Source organism: Microtus oregoni, unplaced genomic scaffold, assembly GCF_018167655.1.
Source record: "Microtus oregoni isolate MIOR12 unplaced genomic scaffold, Mior012 000038F_ref0000394, whole genome shotgun sequence".
NCBI lineage: Eukaryota > Metazoa > Chordata > Mammalia > Rodentia > Cricetidae > Microtus > Microtus oregoni.
In genome coordinates, this window is record NW_024543097.1 from 9,161,193 (window position 1) to 9,181,992 (window position 20,800).

The following is a 20,800-nucleotide window of genomic DNA, read 5'->3' on the forward strand; positions in this document are numbered from 1 at the left end:
CGCTTAATTGCTAGAAAGGAGCCCAAACTCATGCCAGTTTTCATTCGAACACCACATGATTTCCAGGAATCAGGAATTCACACCAAGGATTGCTCACACCTTTGTCTCTCAGGCTGCATAGGTTCAGCTAAAAAACAATAAGATCAAGTGGGGTCCCAAGTTTGCAATTCCAGTGCTCAGGACAAACGGGAAGGAAGCTCATGAGTTAGAGTCCATCCTTGACTACAGGAGAACGTTTGTTTGTTTCTTTGTTTAAAAACAAACAACCTAACAGATACCAAAAAAAAAAAAAAAAAAAACAAAACCACCATTAACGTCTGCGAAAAGTGAAGCTTAGAAAAAAGATTAAAGGAGAAGTCCATCAAATAGGCATTTTGGAGAAAAGAAAACATTGATACCAGATTTTGGCTCTATTTTGAAGATAAATATAATTATCATAAAGTTGGCTATATTGATTTCTTTAAAGGAGAGTCCACCTGCTAATTTCAGAAACTAAAGTAGAATTGGATGTAGTCATTGTCAGGTCCCAAAGAAACCTGGGACAAGTCTCACTCCTTACCTGCAGATCTGCCCCGCTCTTCTCAATCTGCCACCTCACGTAAACCTCTACAGCCCAGGAACCCCAGCTTCTGACTCCTATATAACCCATTTCAGGCTTGTATTCTCTTGGCCTCTTGATCCCTGGCTCCTCTCTTGGTCCACTTGCCCTCTCTCTTCCTCTCTCTCTTCTCTTCCATGATCTCTCTCCCGCTCTTCTCTCCTCTCCTGGTCCAGTTCAGTCTAGACCCTTCCAGATCCTCTCCTCTCACTCACATCTGAAATAAAACCGTCCTCCTCAACCATATCTTGGAGAACTCATGTCCTCCTTTTCCTTTGGTGGTGCGGTACTGTGATCCAATCACTTGAAAAGGGAAGCAGCCTTAGTCATTTTGCTGCTGTATTATTATAGATAATACTGTGTGGTGCCTCTTCACATGTATTTCACTATTTACACAAGACTTCACAGTTCGGGCTGGAGAGATGGCTCAGTGGTTAAGAGCATTGCCTGCTCTTCCAAAGGTCATGAGTTCAATTCCCGGCAACCACATGGTGGCTTACAACCATCTGTAACAAGGTCTGCTGTCCTCTTCTGGTCTGCAAACACACACAGATTGAATATTGTATACATAATAAATAAATATTTAAAAAAAAACAAGAATTCACAGTTCAAGTCAGTAGTAGTAGCCAATTCCTCTCAACCCAACTTTTGAGAAGCTGAGTTAGGAGGATTACCAAAAGTTGGAGGTAGGTCTGGTGATATTCTGAATTCCATAGTGAGAAACTGTGCCAATAAAACAAAATAAAATAAAAACGTAGAATTTACATACCTTTAGCAGAAACCACTCACTAGGGTTCTGCTATTGACCAATGATTTGTGAATCAAACATCACCTCTAGGTCCTCTTAACATGGCACTGAGTCTTCAGGGTAAGAGTATTCAATGTTGGACCCTAGTGTCCAATCACCGAGGAGGAGGAGTCGCCCCAAGAGACCATCTCTCATCACAGCTGATGTAAAAGCATGAGAATTTTATTAATTCTGTCATGACAGGGTCTTCCAGTAGTTGGGAGGCTATAAGACCTTGAATGTCTGGTACAGGCTATTTTTAAAGAGAAAAACCACAGAAGGAAGAGTGTCTGGGGGTTGTTCTTTAACTATTATGACTGGCTTATTCAAAAAGGCTATTACCAATAATAGCTGGCTGGAGAGTGGTTGCCAGGTCAGATGAGATAAAGGGAAACTTCTGAGGGTCACTTTGCCTCTTCCCAGGGACTAAGTCAAAACATCAGTAACTGAGTCAATACCTAAGGGTTATCATGCCCCTATTCAGGGAGATGGAAAGTTCCCAACATCTCAGTAGGAGCATGCATAGCTGTTAAGTCCTTGGTTCCCAGGGGAGGAGGGGAAGTACTGAGAGTTGTCAGAAATGGCTTCAGAATTGTCTTAAAGTTCTACATTCAATAAGGCCATCCAAAAAGGCAATAACATTTCTCCGGCTCTCTGTACATGTAGAAATAGCTTTCTCTTTCTGGTTTATATCGGACTGATCAATTTCTCTTCTTTTTGTTCATTTTATTTATCTTGTGTATATGTGAATATAGGATATGTGATGGCTAGTCTGGGCTGGTGGCTCACACACCTGAGAAGAGGAACAATACAATTCTGCTACAAATACTTCTAGCAAATTAGTCTGCGGGGACACTTCTTAAAATTTATAATTGACACAGGAGTGCCCAGCCCACAGTGGGCAGTACCATCCTTATGCAGATAGGCCTCTGGACTGTATAAGAAAGTAGTTGACAATAAGCGGGATGACAAGCCAGCAAGCATCATTTCTCCATGATTTCTGCAGTTCCCGCCGTTGAGGAGGTCCCCTCAGGTGTCAGAGAATCAAACCCATGAAGAGATGAGAACGAAAACTTGGTTCAGATCGATTTTGTCAACCTGGATTGGACTTTAGGAGTTTAATGCCAGGAGGTTCTTTGTCAGCATATTTAAAAGAGTACAATTTGAAAAAAAAAAGTTTCCAAGCAACTATCATTGCAATTCTAGGTGTACAATAAAACTTAAGGTGTGACTACTTAGAAACTCTTTTACAAAGTACATGTGACCATGAGTGTGGGTCCTATAGCCAAAAGACCCAGAATCTAATGTGGTCGTTCACTGATAGCATAGAGGTCAGTGAGCCATAAAGTACATGTGACATCTTCCCCAAGGATGGGTTCTAGTAACTGGGAACTAGAGAGAGAAAGAGAGAAAGAGAGTCTGGGGTAAATATTCTGGGGATTTTGATGAGGTCTACCTCCATAGCAAAAGGTGGGTGAGGTCTGCCTCCACAAAGGTCACCATCTCATTAAGAATATCCTCCCCCTCTTTCCACCCCCCCCCCCCCCCACTGGAACCATGGAGGCTGTGCCGGAGAAGAAAAAGGTTCCTGCTGCACCGGGAACCCAGAAGAAAAAGAAAGTTCCTGCTGCTCCAGGAACCCTGAAGAAAAAGAAGGTTCTTGCTGTGCCAGAAACCCTGAAGAAAAAGCGAAGGAATTTCGCAGAGTTGAAGGTGAAGCGCCCTCGGAAGAAGATCGCCCTGAAGTCACTGCGAAGGGCCCAGAGGAAGCTCATCTATGAGAAGGCAAAGTACTATCACAAGGAGATTCGCATGGCCAGGATGGCAAGGAAAGCTGGGAACTTCTATGTGCCTGCAGAACCGAAACTGGCGTTTGTCATCAGAATCCGAAGTATCAATGGTGTAAGCCCAAAGGTGCGTCATCTTCAGCAGATCATCAAGGCACCTTCGTTAAGCTCAACAAGGCTTCAATTAACATGCTGAGGATTGTGGAACCATACATTGCATGGGGGTACCCCGATCTGAAGTCAGTAAATGAGCTCATCTACAAAGGCGGCTAGGCCAAAATTCATAAGAGAATTGCCTTCACAGGTAAATCCTTGATTGCTCGATCTCTTCGTAAAAACTTTAAAGAAGAAAACTCAGCCAATGAGATATTTGAATGCAGTGGGTAAAGGATCCTACAGCCAAATGTGATGAGCTGCTCCTCGGGACTCACAAGGTGAAGAGAAAGAACAGTTCTCACAAGTTGTCCTCCAACCACCACATGTATGTCACGCCATGTGTACTGCCCCACCCACATAAATGAATAAATAAAATGTAAAAACAAGAAAACCCGCTAATTAAAAGAAAAGGAAAATTTAAAAAAATCACCGTTACATATTGGTTTGTTAGCCAGTGGCAAATAGGTTCCTTTACACATCTGTACAAAGAAATCACTTTCAACTCAGAAACTGCGGACTAAGACAACACGGATGTGGGTGTTCCACGTTTGCTCAAGCGGTGCTTCCTATAAAGCAGCATGTTTCTTAAACAATAAATTCTTCAAATCTGTCCTCCATGAAGGTTCACCAGCCCATCCGAGCATGTGCCTCTGGCAGCCCTTGCCCTTCTCCCCAATTCCCTCCACCTTGCTGGAAATCATTCATACATTATGAAATACACTCATAAACATACCAAGGTCTGTTCCCATATTTGGGAACTTCTTCTACCTAAGGTTGACTACCAAAGTGTTAAAAGTCCAGCAATCAAAATCCCCCTTTGGTTCATCGAGTTAACTCGCCCAATCAAAATATACCATTGCATCCTAACCCATTCTAATCTAGACCTCCCCTTTTTCTCTTCTTAAAAATTACACCTGCAAACCGGGCGGTGGTGGCACACGCTTTTAATCCCAGCACTTGGGAGGCAGAGGCAGGCGAATCTCTGTGAGTTTGAGACCAGCCTGGTCTACAAGAGCTAGTTCCAGGACAGGCTCCAAAACCACACAGAAACCCTGTCTCGAAAAACAAAAAAACAAAAAAACAAAAAAAAAAATTACACCTGCAAAGGTCATTTGCTGTGGTTTATCTGCCTGAGTCAGAAAGAAGCCACTTTAACTTTTCTTTCCTACTTAATAATGATCTCTCTGTTAAAAAAAAAAAGTATGTTTGTGCCTAACCAGGGATCCGAAGGAGACCCAGGATGTGCAGGTGTGTGTGTGTGTGGGGGGGTCTCCTTCACTGTACAATACTTCTCTCTGTTAAAATACTGTTTTAACTAGACATTGCCATGCTATCTACAGCACAGTTAATACTACAAATACAAAAGAAAAATTCAGGGTCTTTTCATGCAAAGCCCATGGAAAACTAACACAAGATTCATGATGAAGTATTTTGTATTTTAAGTGTAAAGCACACCAAACTAACTCACAAGGTTCATATTTAGCAATCACTTATTAACAAAATGCCTGGGAAACTTAGGTAGTTAAAAAAAAAGGCTTACTGCTCCTGCAGAGGTTTGGAGTCTAGATCCCCACATCCACACCCAAATCAGCACCCAAACCCATATGCCTGAGTTTTTTTTAAATACTTATTTATTTATTATGCATACAATATTCTGTCTGTGTGTACGTCTGCAGGCCAGAAGAGTTTTAAGGATGCCTTTGAATGCCCTCTTCTGGCCTCCACAGGCTTCTGTATGCATGCATGCATACTCCCAAGCAGACACACATACACATACGCATAGTGTGGACATGCATGCATACTCCCAGGAAGACGCACACACATAGATAATTTTTGCAAAGTGAAAGAAGGAAGAAAACTGCCGTAGCAACAACTGTGGCCAGGAGGTGCATTTGGATTCCATACAAGTGATTCATGGGTTATACTGTTTGTTGTTTGAGACAGGGTCTCTCATTGTGAGGTGCTAGCTGTTCTGAAGTGCACTCTGTAGCCCAGGCTAACCTCAAACACACATGCCTGAACCTGCCTCTGCCTCCAGAGTACTGGGATTAAAGATGTGTGCCATTATTCCCAGCTGTTTGTCTTTTGAGACAGGATGTCTTTGTGTTATCAAGCTGGCCTCTGACTTCTGGAAGCAAGTGATCCCGCTCCCCTTCCTTATTCTTGGTTAATTAGCTGAAACTAATTATAATTGTGTATCAGAGGGCACTTACAAATTTTCTAGTTTGGTGATGTGGGATTCCCCTTTGCATGCTGTAAATATGTTTTTTTTTTTTTTTTGGTTTTTCAAGACAGGGTTTCTCTGTGGTTTTGGAGCCTGTAAATATGTTTTATTACCATTGGTTAATAAAGAAGCTGCTTTGGCCTATGGCAGGGCAGAATAAAGCTAGGCAGGAAAACTAAACTGAACGCAGGGAGAAAGAAGGCAGAGTCAAGGAGACACCATGTAGCTGCCGAAGGAGAAGGATGCTAGAACCTGATCGGTAAGCCATGTATCGTGGTGATACATAGATTAACATAAATGGGCTGATTTAAGATGTAAAAGCTAGTTAGGAATACACTTAAGCCACTGGCTAAGCAGTGTTGTAATTAATATAGTTTCTGTGTGATTATTTGTGTCTGGGCAGCTGAGAATGAAAATGAAGTCTCCATTTACAGTTTGGCTTTTGTTTTTGCTGTGTTTGTTTATTTGTGGTGTTTTAGGTAAAGTCTTGCCATGTAACCAACCTCTGTTGATCACTGAATATTCAAAGTCCAGGTTAGCTTCCAATCTTCTCTGGGAAAGAATTACAGGCATGAGTTGTTTCTATTATTTAAATTATATATACTGGATTGTCTGTGCAGAAATTTGCCCCCCCTCCCCAGTGCAGTGAGAATTCACTCCATACACTCAGGAAAAATAAAGGGGTAAAAACTCTTTAATGATAGTTGGAGTTCAGCTCTGGCTAATGTACAGAGGAGCTGGGTGGGAATAGATTTTGTTAACTTATATACACTTTGGGCTTAGGAATCCTACAAATGCTGTCATCCTTGAATCTCTCTCAGGTCCTGCCCCCAGGTAACACTGAACAATTTAGACAGAGACAGAAGACTGTAAATCTGACCAGTTGGGCATATGGGAGATTTATACAGCAAAGTTATTTTTCCAGAATTATTTCTAAGTACACCAGTGTTTTTATTTTCCAATATCATGCATAGCTGGCAGAATTATGCTCTTCTTGGTAAGAGCAGGGGACTTAATGACGGACCAGGATTTAATGGTGATTGGGACCCTCTGCTGGCACCTCAAGCTGCCCTTTAGAGGCATGTTCTTTGACATGGGATGAGCGAGTGGACTGACCCTCAGAGCTGGTTGAAAGTCAAGACTGAATATTTTTGTTATAGGCATGAAGACAGACTGGAGGTCAGTCTCAAGGTACGAACAACAATATAACTTTTCTCAGCAACTCTAAACTTCAGTAGTACAGAACTTCCTCACAATTTCTAACAAGCCTGTTTAGCACACTACTTATCTTCAGTGGCATTGGAGACCGCGTTCCTTTACCTGAATTCAACTTTGTGTAACTTAATGTTTCCCAAGCAAGCTTAATAGTAAATCCTTTATAGTATCAATTTTATCGACTGATATCTCTGGTATCAGTATAAGCATATGTGCAGTGCCCCAATAAGCCATGAGGGGGCGTTGGAGCCCTTGGAGTTAGAGTTACAGGTAGTTGTGAGCTGCCAAGAATCCAAATTCATCCTTAGCTATAGCAAAACACACTACTGATTGCTGAGCCTGCTATGGGTCTGTGGTTATTCGGAGATTCACCAGTCTGACCATGAACATATTTTAACAAAGACGAGGCTTTTATGCAGAGACTGTTGCTAAGGCTTCCCTCAGGACACAAGATTCCCAAATGTAGCCCAGATTCACATTAGTCGGGGGTTCATAAAAGCTAAAACCATAAAGTTATATTCTTTTTTACAGCCAGTTATCTTTCAGGTGTCCTGCTTATCCCCAGCAAAACATGCTCCTGTTTACAGAAGCAGAAACAGCAGATCACTTTGGGACCATCTTGCACCAACAACAGTTTTGTTAAAGTTGCACAAGACCGGGCAATTACAAAACAACCCCTAACATTTAGATCTCCAATTTTGCTTCGTAGTTAAAATTTTTAAACAGAAAGCAGGCCATCAACATAACTAACGTTAGCCATCACAAGTATCTGTCCCGCCACGGGAAAGTTTTTTGTTTTGTTTTGTTTTTTTTGTTTGTTTGTTTGTTTTGTTTTGTTTTCTGCAAAGCATTTGACAGCACCAGCTACTAGAAAATAAAAAGAATTCTGCTTCTAATTTAAATTTGGCAGTGCAAATGTCCAGTAGAAAAGAAAAAAAAAATCTCAGTCTTTACACATCAATCCAAAATACTTCAGCCTGTGTCTGTTTTTTGTGAAGGCTGATATTATTTCCACTTACGAATAAGAAACATTTGTATATCAATCATTAGCTGATATAACTTTATCAGCTAAAGGTTTTTTGTTTTTTTTTTTCAGCCAAAAAGAAGCTAAGTTTAATTAAGAAGCAACAGCACACTCCTTGACTGTAGAAGACCACTCCAGCTGGTTTTTTGTCATTAACCAAATAAATAAATAAATAAGAAAGTATACTGTATTTTCACATCTTGTCTTTTTCTTTTTAAACTTGGTGGAACTGTGTTAAGGCATAGAGGTCTAGCCACAAATAGCATAAAATATCTTGGGGTAAATCTCAGCTAAAGGTTTAACTCTAATATTTAACCCGGGCCAGTATTTATAGAGGGCTAGAGAGACAGCGACCTCTTCTGGCTTTTGTGACCAACTGCACCCGCACCCCGCCCCTCCTCCTGTCGCCCGAAGCTCTGTCCAATCGAATGCACTGTTATAAGAGTTTCCAATCAGATTCCCTGACCGAGTAGGGGGCGGGCTTCGTTCAGAACTAAGGTTCTCCTACCAGCACTACCCTCCCCTTCCAACCCCTCTTGGCATCTGTCCCGAGCTGCTTCTTGGTCTAGGTACCCGGAATTCTCTGCCTGGTTCTGTCGCTAGTGACTCGCTACTCCCTGTTGCGGGGAGCTCCACTGCAAGGACGCGGGGGGGTCCAGGAACCGGACATGGTGAGAGTGCAGCGTCCAGACCTGGGCTCTGGGTAGACCCTCCGCACCTTCCCTCCCTGCCCCTCCGGGCGGTCCTGTGCTGCCCCGGGCGCTCAGATCTTTATCCGGGCTGCCGGCATCTCGGGCACTGGGCCACTGTGGCCGAGAGCGGCTTGCTTTGGCGGGGCATCCTGGGCCTGCGTCCGTGCCAATGCTTTCCCCAACCCTCGCTGTCCTTTGCGCGCAGAGCTTTACGTGCGTTTCTGGGTTTCTGTGTCTGTCTGCGAGCCTTTGTGGCTTTTAAATCTGACCGACCAAAATCGAGGTGCGTGAGCGCCGTCCTCCACTGTGGTTTTGCTGTCGCGGGCAGTTCTTTTTTTCCGGTGCGTCTCACTACTCTTTCCCTCAGGAAGTATTTCCTTGGGTCATTTGGGGTCAGTAGGAAGCCAGATTCTCACTTTGTGATTCTGATTACTAACTTTAACTCTCAGCTTGTTTCTCTTTGTGCGGTGAGGGGGCGGTTACTGAGAACAGAACCTAGGATTTCCTTACATGCTAGGCAAGAGCTCTATTACCGATGGTGTTGATTTTTTTTCCCTTAAATTTTTTTTTTTTTTTAAGGCAGCTTCCCTCTGTGTAGCCCTGGCTGGACTGGAACTAGCCATGTAGACCAGGCTGGACTATATTATAGGTGGCACCAGCATGACCGACTCCATATTTTTATTTATTTATTATTTATTTATTTATTTTGAGACAAGGTCTTACTCTTTAGACGATCCAGATTGAATTTGTGATCTCTCTTCCTTAGTTATCCAAAATGGAATTACGGACCTGCACTATGAGGGCTGGCTCTGGCGTTTGTGGAACTGGAGAGAGGCGCTCAGGGGAGGGGATAGTACGTGGCAGATACCCGGGAGCCATTTGCCCATCCGTGTCCTCTGCTCCACCTTGTTGCTGATGGGTTTAAGGGTGGTTCAGGGATTCTCAGAAGCTGAATGGGTGTCTCCTTGAAGTGTTCTTGCACCCAGCCAGTGTCCTTGAAGTACAAAGTGAAGCCAGGAGAATCCAAGGTGCACACAGTGAAAGAGATGTGGAGATTTGGCAGAAGTGCCGAGGGATAAACCAGAAAGGCACAGTTAGGTCAGGCAGTAGGGGATGGAAAGGTTGACACCTTCTGCTCCCCCACTTCCTGTCTCCCCTGGCAGAGGGGCTGGCACATGGCCCATTTGGTTTTGTTTTTTTTTGTTTTTTTTTTTTTTTTTTGGTTTTTCGAGATAGGGTTTCTCTGTGGCTTTGGAGCCTGTCCTGGAACTAGCTCTGTAGACCAGGCTGGTCTCGAACTCACAGAGATCCGCCTGTCTCTGCCTCCCAAGTGCTGGGATTAAAGGCGTGCGCCACCATCGCCCGGCTCACATGGCCCATTTGTGAGGACATGATTTCACAGGCAGTCTTCTCTTTTTCCCACCCTGTGTGTGTGCTTGTCCCAGAAGCTCTAGGCTTTTTGAATTTCCCCTGGGATAGAGTCACTGCTGTGACAGGGTTGAGCACAGCCCACTGAGTCCTCAGGGAAGGCGTTGAAAACTGAGTGGGGTACGGGAGTGGGAGAGCAAGGACTATAGACTTGTTAGGGGGGACACGTAGGCCATATACCTGTTAGCTGTCCGCAGACCTGTTAGGGAAAACACAGACCGCACAGCCTGTGCCCAGACCTGTTAGGAGGACACACAGGGGTCCTATCTGCTGTCTCGTGTCTGGGTACTGTTTCTCCATTCCTTGTTGATTCCAGTTTTGTTTTCCCACAGAAAAAGCCAAACTCTGTAGTTTACGACTAGCCTACAAGTTGTTTTGTTACCTAGACTGGCTTATCGATGCAGCCGTTCCCCTGCCGGAGGCTTCCAAGCACTGGAATTAATAGCTGTGAGCAACCAACTCTACCTACGATCCGATTTTTCTCTCTCCCCTATTCTGTGTGCTTGGGTAACTTCTGAGCAAGTCCCACAAAGTAGGTGTGGAGCATTGGCTCGAAAAGGAGCTTCGCCAGCTGGGCTGTGGGGCTCCACGTGCTGCTGTGTACAGAGGTTTTGCTCTTTTTGGTGCTCTGTTTATGGAAAATAGTGGAGAAGTGTTCAAATCCCAGTCCCCCTCCCCTTGGTTGTGTAGTTCTTTAATCCCAGCTGCTGAGGGGAGTGAGGCAGCAGGAGGAATCTAATGTTCAAATGTTCCAGACCACCCTGGGCTACGGAGGCATCTCAAGGCCAACCTAAGCAAGTTAATGAGATCCCCATCTCGAGGGACAGATCAAGAAGGAAGTGGGTACAGTTCGCAGCCAGGTCTGCTGTCTCTACTTCCCACATTAGCCCTGTGTGTGTACAGATTCTTTTCTGTCCAAGCAAGTACAAATGTGTTCTTGCGTGCTACCAAGAGGTCCTGTTATTGAGAAGGCAGTGACTGATTGTCTCTGTCCCCTCCAGTACCCACCCTGTCTATGCCTGGGGAGGTGGGTCCAGTGTCTGGACTACCAACCCCACCACAGTTCTTTGTGGGCCTCTGAGTTTGTGTCTGGGTATTGATCTGATTGTGTGTGATGTTTCTTTCTTGAATATCTCTGACTGGCTTTGACTGTGGGAACCTAGGCACGTGAACCCACTCACTTTATCTGTACTGTCACTTCGTCTTTGTCCAGTATCTGGATCTCTTATTCAACAGAAACTGTTTTTTCTGAGACCCTAGATTTCTAAGGCATGGGTTGGAGTACTGATTCCCACGTCCTGACTTAGTAACTTTGATTAGCCTCTTCTTTGAGCTATTTCCTTGTGTATGTGTGTGTATGGTACTCAAGAACGAACCTGGAGATTTGTGTATGTTAGGCAAGTTCGGTGCCATGATAGAGGCAGGGTCCCAGTGTAGCCCAATGGCCTTTCGCTTCCTATCCTCATGTATTGGCTTCTAAAGTAGCTGGGATTATAGACCTGCACCACCAGAGCTCCGTTTTTGTAGAGAGGAACCCAGGGTAGAGACAGACAGTTGCAGGCACCCAGGCACTACTTTTTTTTTTTTTTTTTTTTTTTTTATAGTTTTTCGAGACAGGGTTTTTCTGTGGTTTTGGAGCCTGTCCTGGAACTGGCTCTTGTAGACCAGGCTGGTCTCGAACTCACAAAGATCCGCCTTGGCTCTTGTAGACCAGGCTGGTCTCGAACTCACAGAGATCCGCCTGCCTCTGCCTCCCAAGTGCTGGGATTAAAGGCGTACACCACCACCGCCCGGCTGCCCAGGCACTACTTACTTGATCTTCTGTCATCTCTGCTTCTGCTTGTGATGAATCTAGTGGCCAGTGTGTGTGCACAGAGGCTGTGAACGGGTCTGGCCTGGTAAGGTCCCAACACCTTGCCCACTGCACAGAAGGTGGTCTTTAAGGAATGTGGATGGCCCAGTGAAAGAGACTTCTGGACCGAGGTGCAGACATGGTGAGAGACACAGGTCAAAAGGCCCATCAGCTGACCACAAATAGAACCCGAGGCCTGGCTCTGGTGTGGTGGCACGCTGATTCCTGTTTCCCTACTTCCAGCATCTGGGAGGGCTTGGCAGGAGGACAGCTGAAAGGCCTGTTTGGGGACATTAACTTGAAAGGCCGATTCAGTTATTCTCCAGTGTACCCTGATACAGGGAGCTTTCCAAGATTTCACCTGGGACAAGCCACTGCTGTGGTTGAGTTCTGGACAGTCAGTGTACGGCCAGGGACAGAGGGAAAGACTGTAGACATCAGGGAGATAGGAATGGGAACTGTACCCTAAACTTGGCCAGGGGCACATGGGTCGTCTGCTTCTTTATCTGTGTGTCTTGTGTCTACAGCTCTCACAGCTCTCCCTATGTCCCTTGTCTCCCATCATCCTCTCTCCTCTTTTTTTTTTTCCCTTGCAAGTAGGTCTCCTTGGACAAGCCTGGCCTTGGGTAAAAGTGGAATGGTTTTTACCACAGCTTGTGACCTTGAAGCATTGGCTTGTGACCTTGTGACCTTGAAGCTTGGGACTGCAGAAGACACTAGGCTCAGGAAAACATCTAATGGCTGGAAGAGACCATGCTGATGGTCCCTAGTCTCTGAAGGTGGACTGCGGACAAAGTGTCTTTTAGAGGGGGATATATATATATTCTAGATATAAAGGGAAAAGACAGGGAGGGACGAAATCAGGGATTTAGCAAGGAGGTGATGGGCTCAGGTAGGGAACGTAGCCTGCAGAAGTCTGAGGAGTAACTGAGGAGAAATAATTCTGAGGGCCCAGAGTTGGGGGAAAGGGGTCTGAGAGAAGACATTTGGCGGGAGTCTGAGGATGTGAGTGTCTGAGGGGGAAGACATTGTTAATCTGAGGTTAAGAGGAGGGCTCCTGAGAGAGAAGAGAATGCGGGAAAGATGTACAAGGGATGAGATTTTTTTAAAGTTAATTTTATTTCTTGAAATTATAATTACATAATTTCCCCCTTTTGCCTCCTCCTTCCAAACTCTTTTCTTCCAAAATTTTTTTAAATTAATTTAATTTAATTTAAAAAGGACTTTCTTTTTAATTTATGTCTCTTTATCTTTAATTGTTGGTGTGTGTTCCTAAATACATAAATACAATCTGTTGAGTCTGTATAATGTTAGTTGTAGGTGTGTGTTTTCAGGGTTGACCATTGGGCACTGGATGGCCAATTGGTGTGTGCTTCTCTGGGAAGGACAATGTCTATTCTCAGCAGTTTGTTGTTGCCAATAGTGATTTGTCTAGAGTTAAGGCCTCCTGAGCTTTTCCCTGTCCATGTCTTATGTCTGTTGGTGTTGCCCTTGTTCAGGTCATATTTAGGCAGCCATGTTGGTGAAACTTCATGGGTGTAGCTTCTGACATTTCTAGGGGACACAATCTCACAGCAAACTCCCTGTTTCTCCAGCTCTTATAGTTATTCTGTGCCCTCCTTGGCAATTGATGGTCCCTGAGCTTTGGGTGCAGGAGTTCTGTTGTAGTTGTATCAGTTGGCTTTAACTGCACAACTTTGCATTTTTGAGAGAAATCCTGCCTAATACTGAAAACCTAGACAACTACCCTGGGCTAGTGAAGTTATGGATCTTGGAGGAGAGCCTGCAGCTGCCACTTTACTAAGCCAGCATAACCTCTAACTACATTCTAAATGTTTGACCTTATACCCATAAGTAAGTGAAGTCCTCACCCCTCATGGAGGAAGCTACCTGCAGCAGAGGGATGAGATTTTGAGGGGACCTGAGAGGGAATGTAGATTGTGAGGGAGAAGGAAGGTTTGAGGAGATCTGAGGGCGGAAGCATAGCCCATGGAAGGATGAGGGAAGGGTTGGGGAAATGGCTTAATCTATAACATTTGGCATGAGAAAGTGTGAGGACCTGGGTTCAAATCCCCAGGACCTATATCAAAGCTGGGCATATGGTGTGCATGTTTGTAATTTCACTGTCCCTAAAGAGAGATGGAAGGCACAGACTGAAGGATCTCAAGGAGCTGACAGGCCAGCTAGCCTGGCGTGTCTTTTTTTTTTTTAAATATTTATTTATTTATTTATTTATTTATTTATTATGTATACAATGTTCTGTCTGTGTGTATGCCTGCAGGCCAGAAAAGGGCGCCAGACCTCATTACAGATAGTTGTGAGCCACCATGTTGTTGCTGGGAATTGAACTCAGGACCTTTGGAAGAGCAGGCAATGCTCTTAACCACTGAGCCATCTCTCCAGCCTTCATACACACCCACACGTTTACACACACACACACACACACACACACACACACACACACACACTCCCTCACCCCCAGGAAAAACTAAGGGGATATGAGAGTCCTTTTAGAGTCTGGTGTCTCTCTCCAGCTGAGAATCAAGAATTCCAGAAAAATCAACACGATTTCCTGTAAAGGCCTTTGTAGAGACCGCAGTCCTATATAACGGTGTTTCAGACAAGAATGTCAAATGGCAGTGTTTACAACTATGAACTCATGACCTTTTTACAAAAAACAGCCTGTGTCTTTTTCATAAACCTGGAACTTCCTGGGCATTGCCCAAACAGGTGTGTGCATTATTAGCAGTAAAAACATCTGAACTACAGCCCTTGGTTTATCTCCCAGCTATAAGCCTCTCCAGTGCAGCTTGGGAACCACCCTGTTATCTCATTTACCTTCCTAAGAGATCCTTGGAAATGCAAGGTCACTAGTTCTCAAAATCCTGTCTGTCTGTCTGTCTGTCTGTCTATCATTGCTCCAGAGAAACTTAAGGGTGTTGCATTGATAAATTCCAACTCTGTTCCACATTGACTTCTTCTGAGTGATTTTTTTTTTCTGTAGCAAAGTTAAGAATTCTGGCTTATCAGACTGGAGAAATGACTCAGTATTTAAGAGCACATACTATTCTTCCAGAGGACTCAGGTTTGATTGCCAGCACCCATATCAGGTGGCTCACAATTACCTGTAACTTCAGCTTCATGGGGATCCAATTCTTCTGGCTTCTGTGGACACCTGTACGTGTGCTCCATAGTTAAAAGTAATAAAAAAAAATAAATATAACTTTAAAAAAGAATTCTGACTTTACCTGAGTGGCAGTCTTCAAAAAGAACACCTCAGGCTGCTGCAGGGATCAGAGGAAAGTTATTCCCCACTACTGCTCACAATGAGACTGGTTTCTGAGGATCCTTTAAAGGAGGTGGAGGGGCAGAGGTGTCTGAAACCCATCAAAGAAGGAGAGGAAGGGGTAAGAAAAGGCATTGCCCTGTTCCTGACACATTTCCTAGTGCACTCCACTACTCGAAGGTCAGTGCCCAAAGCAGCCTCCTGTCTAGTGTCGTCAGGGAGATGCAGATTCAGGATGAGCACCCTCCTCGGCCTGCCAGCAAATTACTAAAATTCCATCACCCTATAAACATTCCCATGTGACTTTCCCTTCCCACACTGTGGTTAACGTTTTGTTCTTTATGGTATATTTCAAACAGTGTTCTGTTTGTTACTTTCCTCTGAATTCTGAGCAATATGTTTGGAGGGATTAAATTCTGTTTGTGAACATTTCACACAAGTAATCTGTGAAGATTCTTTCCTGCCCCTGTGTTACCAATCTTGGTGCCTCTCTTGTCTCACCTAGGCACATGCACCTTAGCAGGGAGTGTTTGTTTTTAACTTAACTTTTGCTGATTTTACAAGGGTGATGTGTCCTTATCCCAGCTGATGTCTTCCGGATCTCAGGTATTAAAACTGTCTAGAACTAGGAAACTAGAACTACTAGGTGCCCAAAGCGGCCATGTCTCTGCCTCATGAGTATCAGTCCTTGGGTCAATGGTAGCCTAAGATGGGATGTGCAGCCTCTTAGGAGAGCAGCTGGGTGACCTGCACTTGTGAGAAATGTCCTTCTATACTCTTCATCTAAGAATCATTTGAAAATGACCATCTGCTTGTGATTGAATACTAATATAGTCAACATTCCAATTCATTCTTTGGAATGCTGTTCTAGTTCCATTCTGTTGCTGTGACAAACATTATAACCAAAACAGTTTGTGGATGAAGGGGTTTATTTCAGCTTGTATTTCCAGGTCATGGTCTATCACTGAGGGAATGCAGGACAGAAACTTGAAGCAGAAGCCATGCAGTAAGCTGCTTGCTGGCTTGTTCTTTGGCTCACACTCAACTAAGCTGTCAACACAACCCCAGATCACCTTCCCAGAGGTAGCACTGCCCACAGTGGGCTGGGACGTTCCTACATCAATCAACAATCATGACAATTCCTCACAGACATGGCCATAGACCAATTTGATCTGGACAGCTTCGGAGTTGAGACTCCATCAGAGGCTGCCAGCCGACATTAACTAGGACAAATACATCCTCAAAACAATGACTATATAATACTATTATTATTATTTGTGTGTGTGTGTGTATTTCTCTGTACATGATGTGTTTGTGTGGCTGTGCCATAGGAGACAGGTTGGGGTCAGAGGAAACTTTTGTAGACTCCATTCTCTGCTACTTTCATACAGGTTCTGGGAATTGAACTCAAGACATCAAGCTTGCTGAGATATAATTTTTATTTTAAAAATAATTATTTTTTATGTATGTTTTGCTCGAATGTGTGTCTGTGCACCATGTGAGTACCTGGTGGCCTTAGAGGCCAGAAAATGACATCGGATCCCCTGGGCTAGCGTTACAGACAGTTGTGAGCTGCCCTATGGGTGCTGTGAATGGAACCCTGGTCCCCTGCAAGAGCAGACAGTGCTTTTAATTGCTGCGGTCCATCCTTGTTTATTTATTTTTTTTTAAGAAATAACCTATTCCTTTATAAAATAGCTGTACTAATTTTATATTCTTCCCCTTTAAAAATTATTTCACACAGGCATATGATATACTTTAGCACATTTACCCAGTTGTCTCTTCACAACAAATCTCCCTAAGTACTTTTATGTTTTTTGCTTGGTTTCTTTTTTTTTTTTTTTGGTGGTGTGTTAATGTGTGTGTGTGTGTCTATGTCCACTCCATTTTACTAGGACTTTTTTTGCATAACTTAGGTTTATTTACTTAAGCAAGGGCCTTCCTGGTTTCCACACCAATGAGAAATATGACAGCTCCTCCTCCAGCATCTAGTAACTGCCCAGAGCTCCACCGAGAAAGGTGAGGCCTTGCTGCCTGTCCTGCATCCATGATGGCTGTGGATGTGCAGGTAGGCACTGCAGGTGTGAGTTCCTAGGAGCAATGGCCCTGCCATTTCTGGAAGACAGCGTTTCCCAGTACTGCTGAGCAGCCAACAGTCACGTATTCTCAGCTGACCAGTTAAAAGTCTCAAGGTTTATAGCTATTGCCTCCTGTGAACAAGCTTCTCTGACCAAGCCGGAGAGCAGTGCTACAGAATGTAATATTCTTTACAACAGAGTCTGAGGGTTTGCCTTTAGCCACACTCCTGTCCTTTCAGACAGTCTCTCTTTGTAGACCATGTCGACCTAGGACTCACAGAGAAACATCTGCTTCTGCCTTCCCCAAGTACAGTACTGGTATTAAAGGCATGAATACCAGTCTCACAGCTGCACTGAGAGAACAGGAAGTTCCTTTCTGCATTACTCCTGGGGATTTCAGCCCATGGAAGTGGTTACATGCCTGCTTAAAGCCATTTGTTTTTCTAGGATCCAAGAGTAGTTGCATGTGTCCGGATCCCTTTATTTCAGAGCTTGGGTTGGGATGGGGGTGTTAGCCTGTCTTCCTTCAAGTCACCTGAGCGGAGACACTCAATGAACGGGCAGATTTAATGGGCCTAGAGACTTCAGTAACTTCAGACAGGGCATTAAATTTTGTTTATAGTATAACTGTATAGAAAGCTCTTTAAATAAATTCTTGAATCCCTGCATTAACACAGGTAAGATGTTTGTATTAATTTTTCTTCCATGATACAAATTAAGCAATACCTTCTATAAGATAGTACATCCTTAGCGAACAGGTTTTGTTTTTTTTTCCCCCTCAGTTAAGCTATTTAAAACCAAAAACAAAGAACACGCACATGCCAACTTAATCTTTACAGTTTGCCTTTGAGGCCTTCTATGATTCCACATCTCTCAAGTGTTAGTGGAAACCATTTTGAGCTCCTCATTTTATGTTTCCAAAACCGAGTGCTTGGGGTTTAAAAAGAAACGTATCATTACAGGATTCTGTATCGTTTGAGGACATCTCTTTGGACTTCACCTGGGATGAGTGGCAGGATCTTGATGCTGCTCAGAGGACACTCTACAGGGACGTGATGCTCGAGAACTACAGCAGCCTCATGTTCTTGGGTGAGTCTGTCCTGTAACTCTGCACCCATTAAATTCTTGGTTGCTAATTATAGGAATTATTGCTGACACTTCCTCCCTCTCTCCCTCCCTCCCTCCCTCCCTCCCTCCCTCCTTCCATTCCTGCCCTCCCTCCATCCCTCTCTCCCTCTCTCCCTCCCTCCTTCCTTCCTTACTTCCTTTCTTTTTCTCTGTTTAGTCTTGGCTATCCTGGAACTTACTTTGTAGAACAGACTGGCCTTAAATTCAGAGATCCACACGCCTCTGCCTCTTACGGGCTGTGTTTGCTGTGAAGAGACACCATGACACTGTCATTTAATCAGGGCTGACTTCCAGGCTGGAGAAGGAGCTGAGAGTTCTACATCTTGATCTGCAGGCAGCAGCAGGAGACTGTATCACACACTGGCTGTAGCTTGGGCATAGGAAACCTCAAAGCCCACCTCCACAATGACACACTTCCTCTAACGAGGCCACATCTCCTGTTGCCTCTTTCTGTGGGCCCAGCATTGAAACACATGAGTCTGTGGGGGCCATACCTATTCAAATCACTACAAACTGGGATTAAAGGCATTTGCCAGCTCTGCCCAGCTAGGATTATTGCTGACTTTTAATTCTAATTGTATATTATACATTAAACTAACATGTACTAGTAGCATATATTTACGGAGAACTTACGCAGTTATATATTAATGATGTGACGCTTAAAATTTAATAAAATTTAATGATCAGATGCAGCTGAGTATTGGGTAGCTCAGGCATTGCTTGTCTGTACTGGGAATATTTAACATCTCTCTCACAGGAATTTTAAAATGTTCAACTAATTGCCATGAACCATGTATTTAGTTCCGTTCTGTTACTCATCAACTAAGTGGTGGTGTGTGCATCCCTTTAAGCTCAGCACTCAGAAGACAAAGGCAGATGGATCTCTGAGTTCAAGGCCAGCCTGGTCTACAGAATGATCCGTGACAGCCGGGACTACAGAGAAACCATACCTTGGGGTGGGGGGAATGTTACTCATCACTTCCTTGTGCCTTTCAGTAAATACTGTCTTCTCTCCATTCCTCTCTTCCCTGTAACTTTTCCACACTAATAATTGCTGTGTTTTCTCTGCTGCTGCAGGGTGGGTAGCCTTAGCTTGCAAATAAGATGAGAACTGTCAGGTGTTTTCTGTTTTTGTTGGTGGTGGGATGTTTTATGACATGTTTGGATTTTGCCTTTGACTTTCCTGGGAAGAAATAAAGTGTTGATGTTCTGAGTTATGCGGGATGATCAAAGAAAGAGGGCCACTTCAAAATATAATCAGGCTCTGTGGCAGCAGGGATATCCAGTGTTGATGGACTGAACCTATAACAGCCATGTGGAAGCATATTTACTGATGGTAACACAAAAGTTTTGGGGGGTAAATCAGGGTCCTCATGCAGGACCAAAGCCTCTGATCTAATCTATGTATTTTGTGAAGGAGAACATCACACCCCTGCAACTTTAGTTCTCATTGTATACCCTTTGCCATACCCAATAATGCAAGACATTCCAGGTGTGGAATCATTCTAGACTAATATGGTTTGATGAACCAAGACCCCCTGAAAGATCACCTTGAACACCTCTCAAAAAATTACTTTATCCAATAAACAGCAGGAAGTAGTTTGGAGAAAACTACGCCCATATTCCCAAATATTGTTTATAAATGTTTGTTTACATATAAAGGGGAATATGATATAGATATGAATAATTTGCATTGGTATGGATCTTGGTTTATTGATACAAATTTAAGGTCAATTCTGTTATATGTCTTATTTAAAATGTAGTGTATAGTTAAGAAATATAAGTTAAGCCAGGTGGTAGTGGCGCACGCCTTTAATCCTAGCACTCGGGAGGCAGAGGCAAGTGGATCTCTGTGAGTTCGAGACCAGCCTGGTCTACAAGAGCTAGTTACAGGACAGGCTCCAAAACCACAGAGAAACCCTGTCTCGAAAAACAAACCAACAAACAAAAATATAAGTTAATAGATAATTATCTATAATAGTCAAGCTTGTCAGTTAGATTTTTCTAGATGTATAGAGATGTATTTCAGGTGAATAGGGATTCTTCAAATTTTTCAAAGACTTTCAGAATACAGTATTTAAAATGTTTTAATAACTTAGGACTTTTCATGATTATGAGACACATCTGCTCCTGGTAGCACCAGTCTACTTTAAGAGGAAGATAGGCATTGAAGAGGCTCCTTATGAAGTTTGTTAGCCATTTGGTCAAGAAACTGCTCTTTCCTGGACTGCTTGATAAACTGAACATGCAGGGCCCACAGAGAAATGACTGCTGAACTTGCTTAAAGGTGAGACCGTCCTTTAGAGTTCCTGTTTCATGAAAGAGTCTGCAGGACATTTTGCAGGGCACAGAAGAAAGTGACTGACAAACTGTCAAGATAGGTAGAACTATCTTTGAAATGTCCTGCTTCATGGAAATGTCTGCTGGATACTGTGGGTCAGAAGGCTGAAGATGGATGCCCCAACGGTACAGAAGAACTTTGGGTGACTGTACAGGCAGTGAGATGTCTTTTTCATTTCTAGAGTTTTGGAAGTTGTTTACAATA

General features: G+C 43.7%; 1 protein-coding gene and 1 pseudogene across 1 annotated transcript in view; both read left to right on the top strand.

Annotated features, from left to right (window-relative positions):
* Nucleotides 1-2,942: 2,942 nt before the first annotated feature.
* LOC121433372 lies at nucleotides 2,943-3,559 on the top strand (annotated as a pseudogene).
* A 4,754-nt stretch (nucleotides 3,560-8,313) lies between these two features.
* The window catches only part of LOC121433342 (zinc finger protein 25-like), a 28,132-nt gene continuing 15,645 nt past the window's right edge, over nucleotides 8,314-20,800 (top strand). Inside the window, exons 1-2 of the mRNA XM_041631710.1 lie at nucleotides 8,314-8,462; nucleotides 18,090-18,216. Of these exons, the coding sequence (XP_041487644.1) occupies nucleotides 8,460-8,462; nucleotides 18,090-18,216 (130 nt within the window). The 5' untranslated portion in view covers nucleotides 8,314-8,459. The remainder of the gene's footprint in view (nucleotides 8,463-18,089; nucleotides 18,217-20,800) is intronic.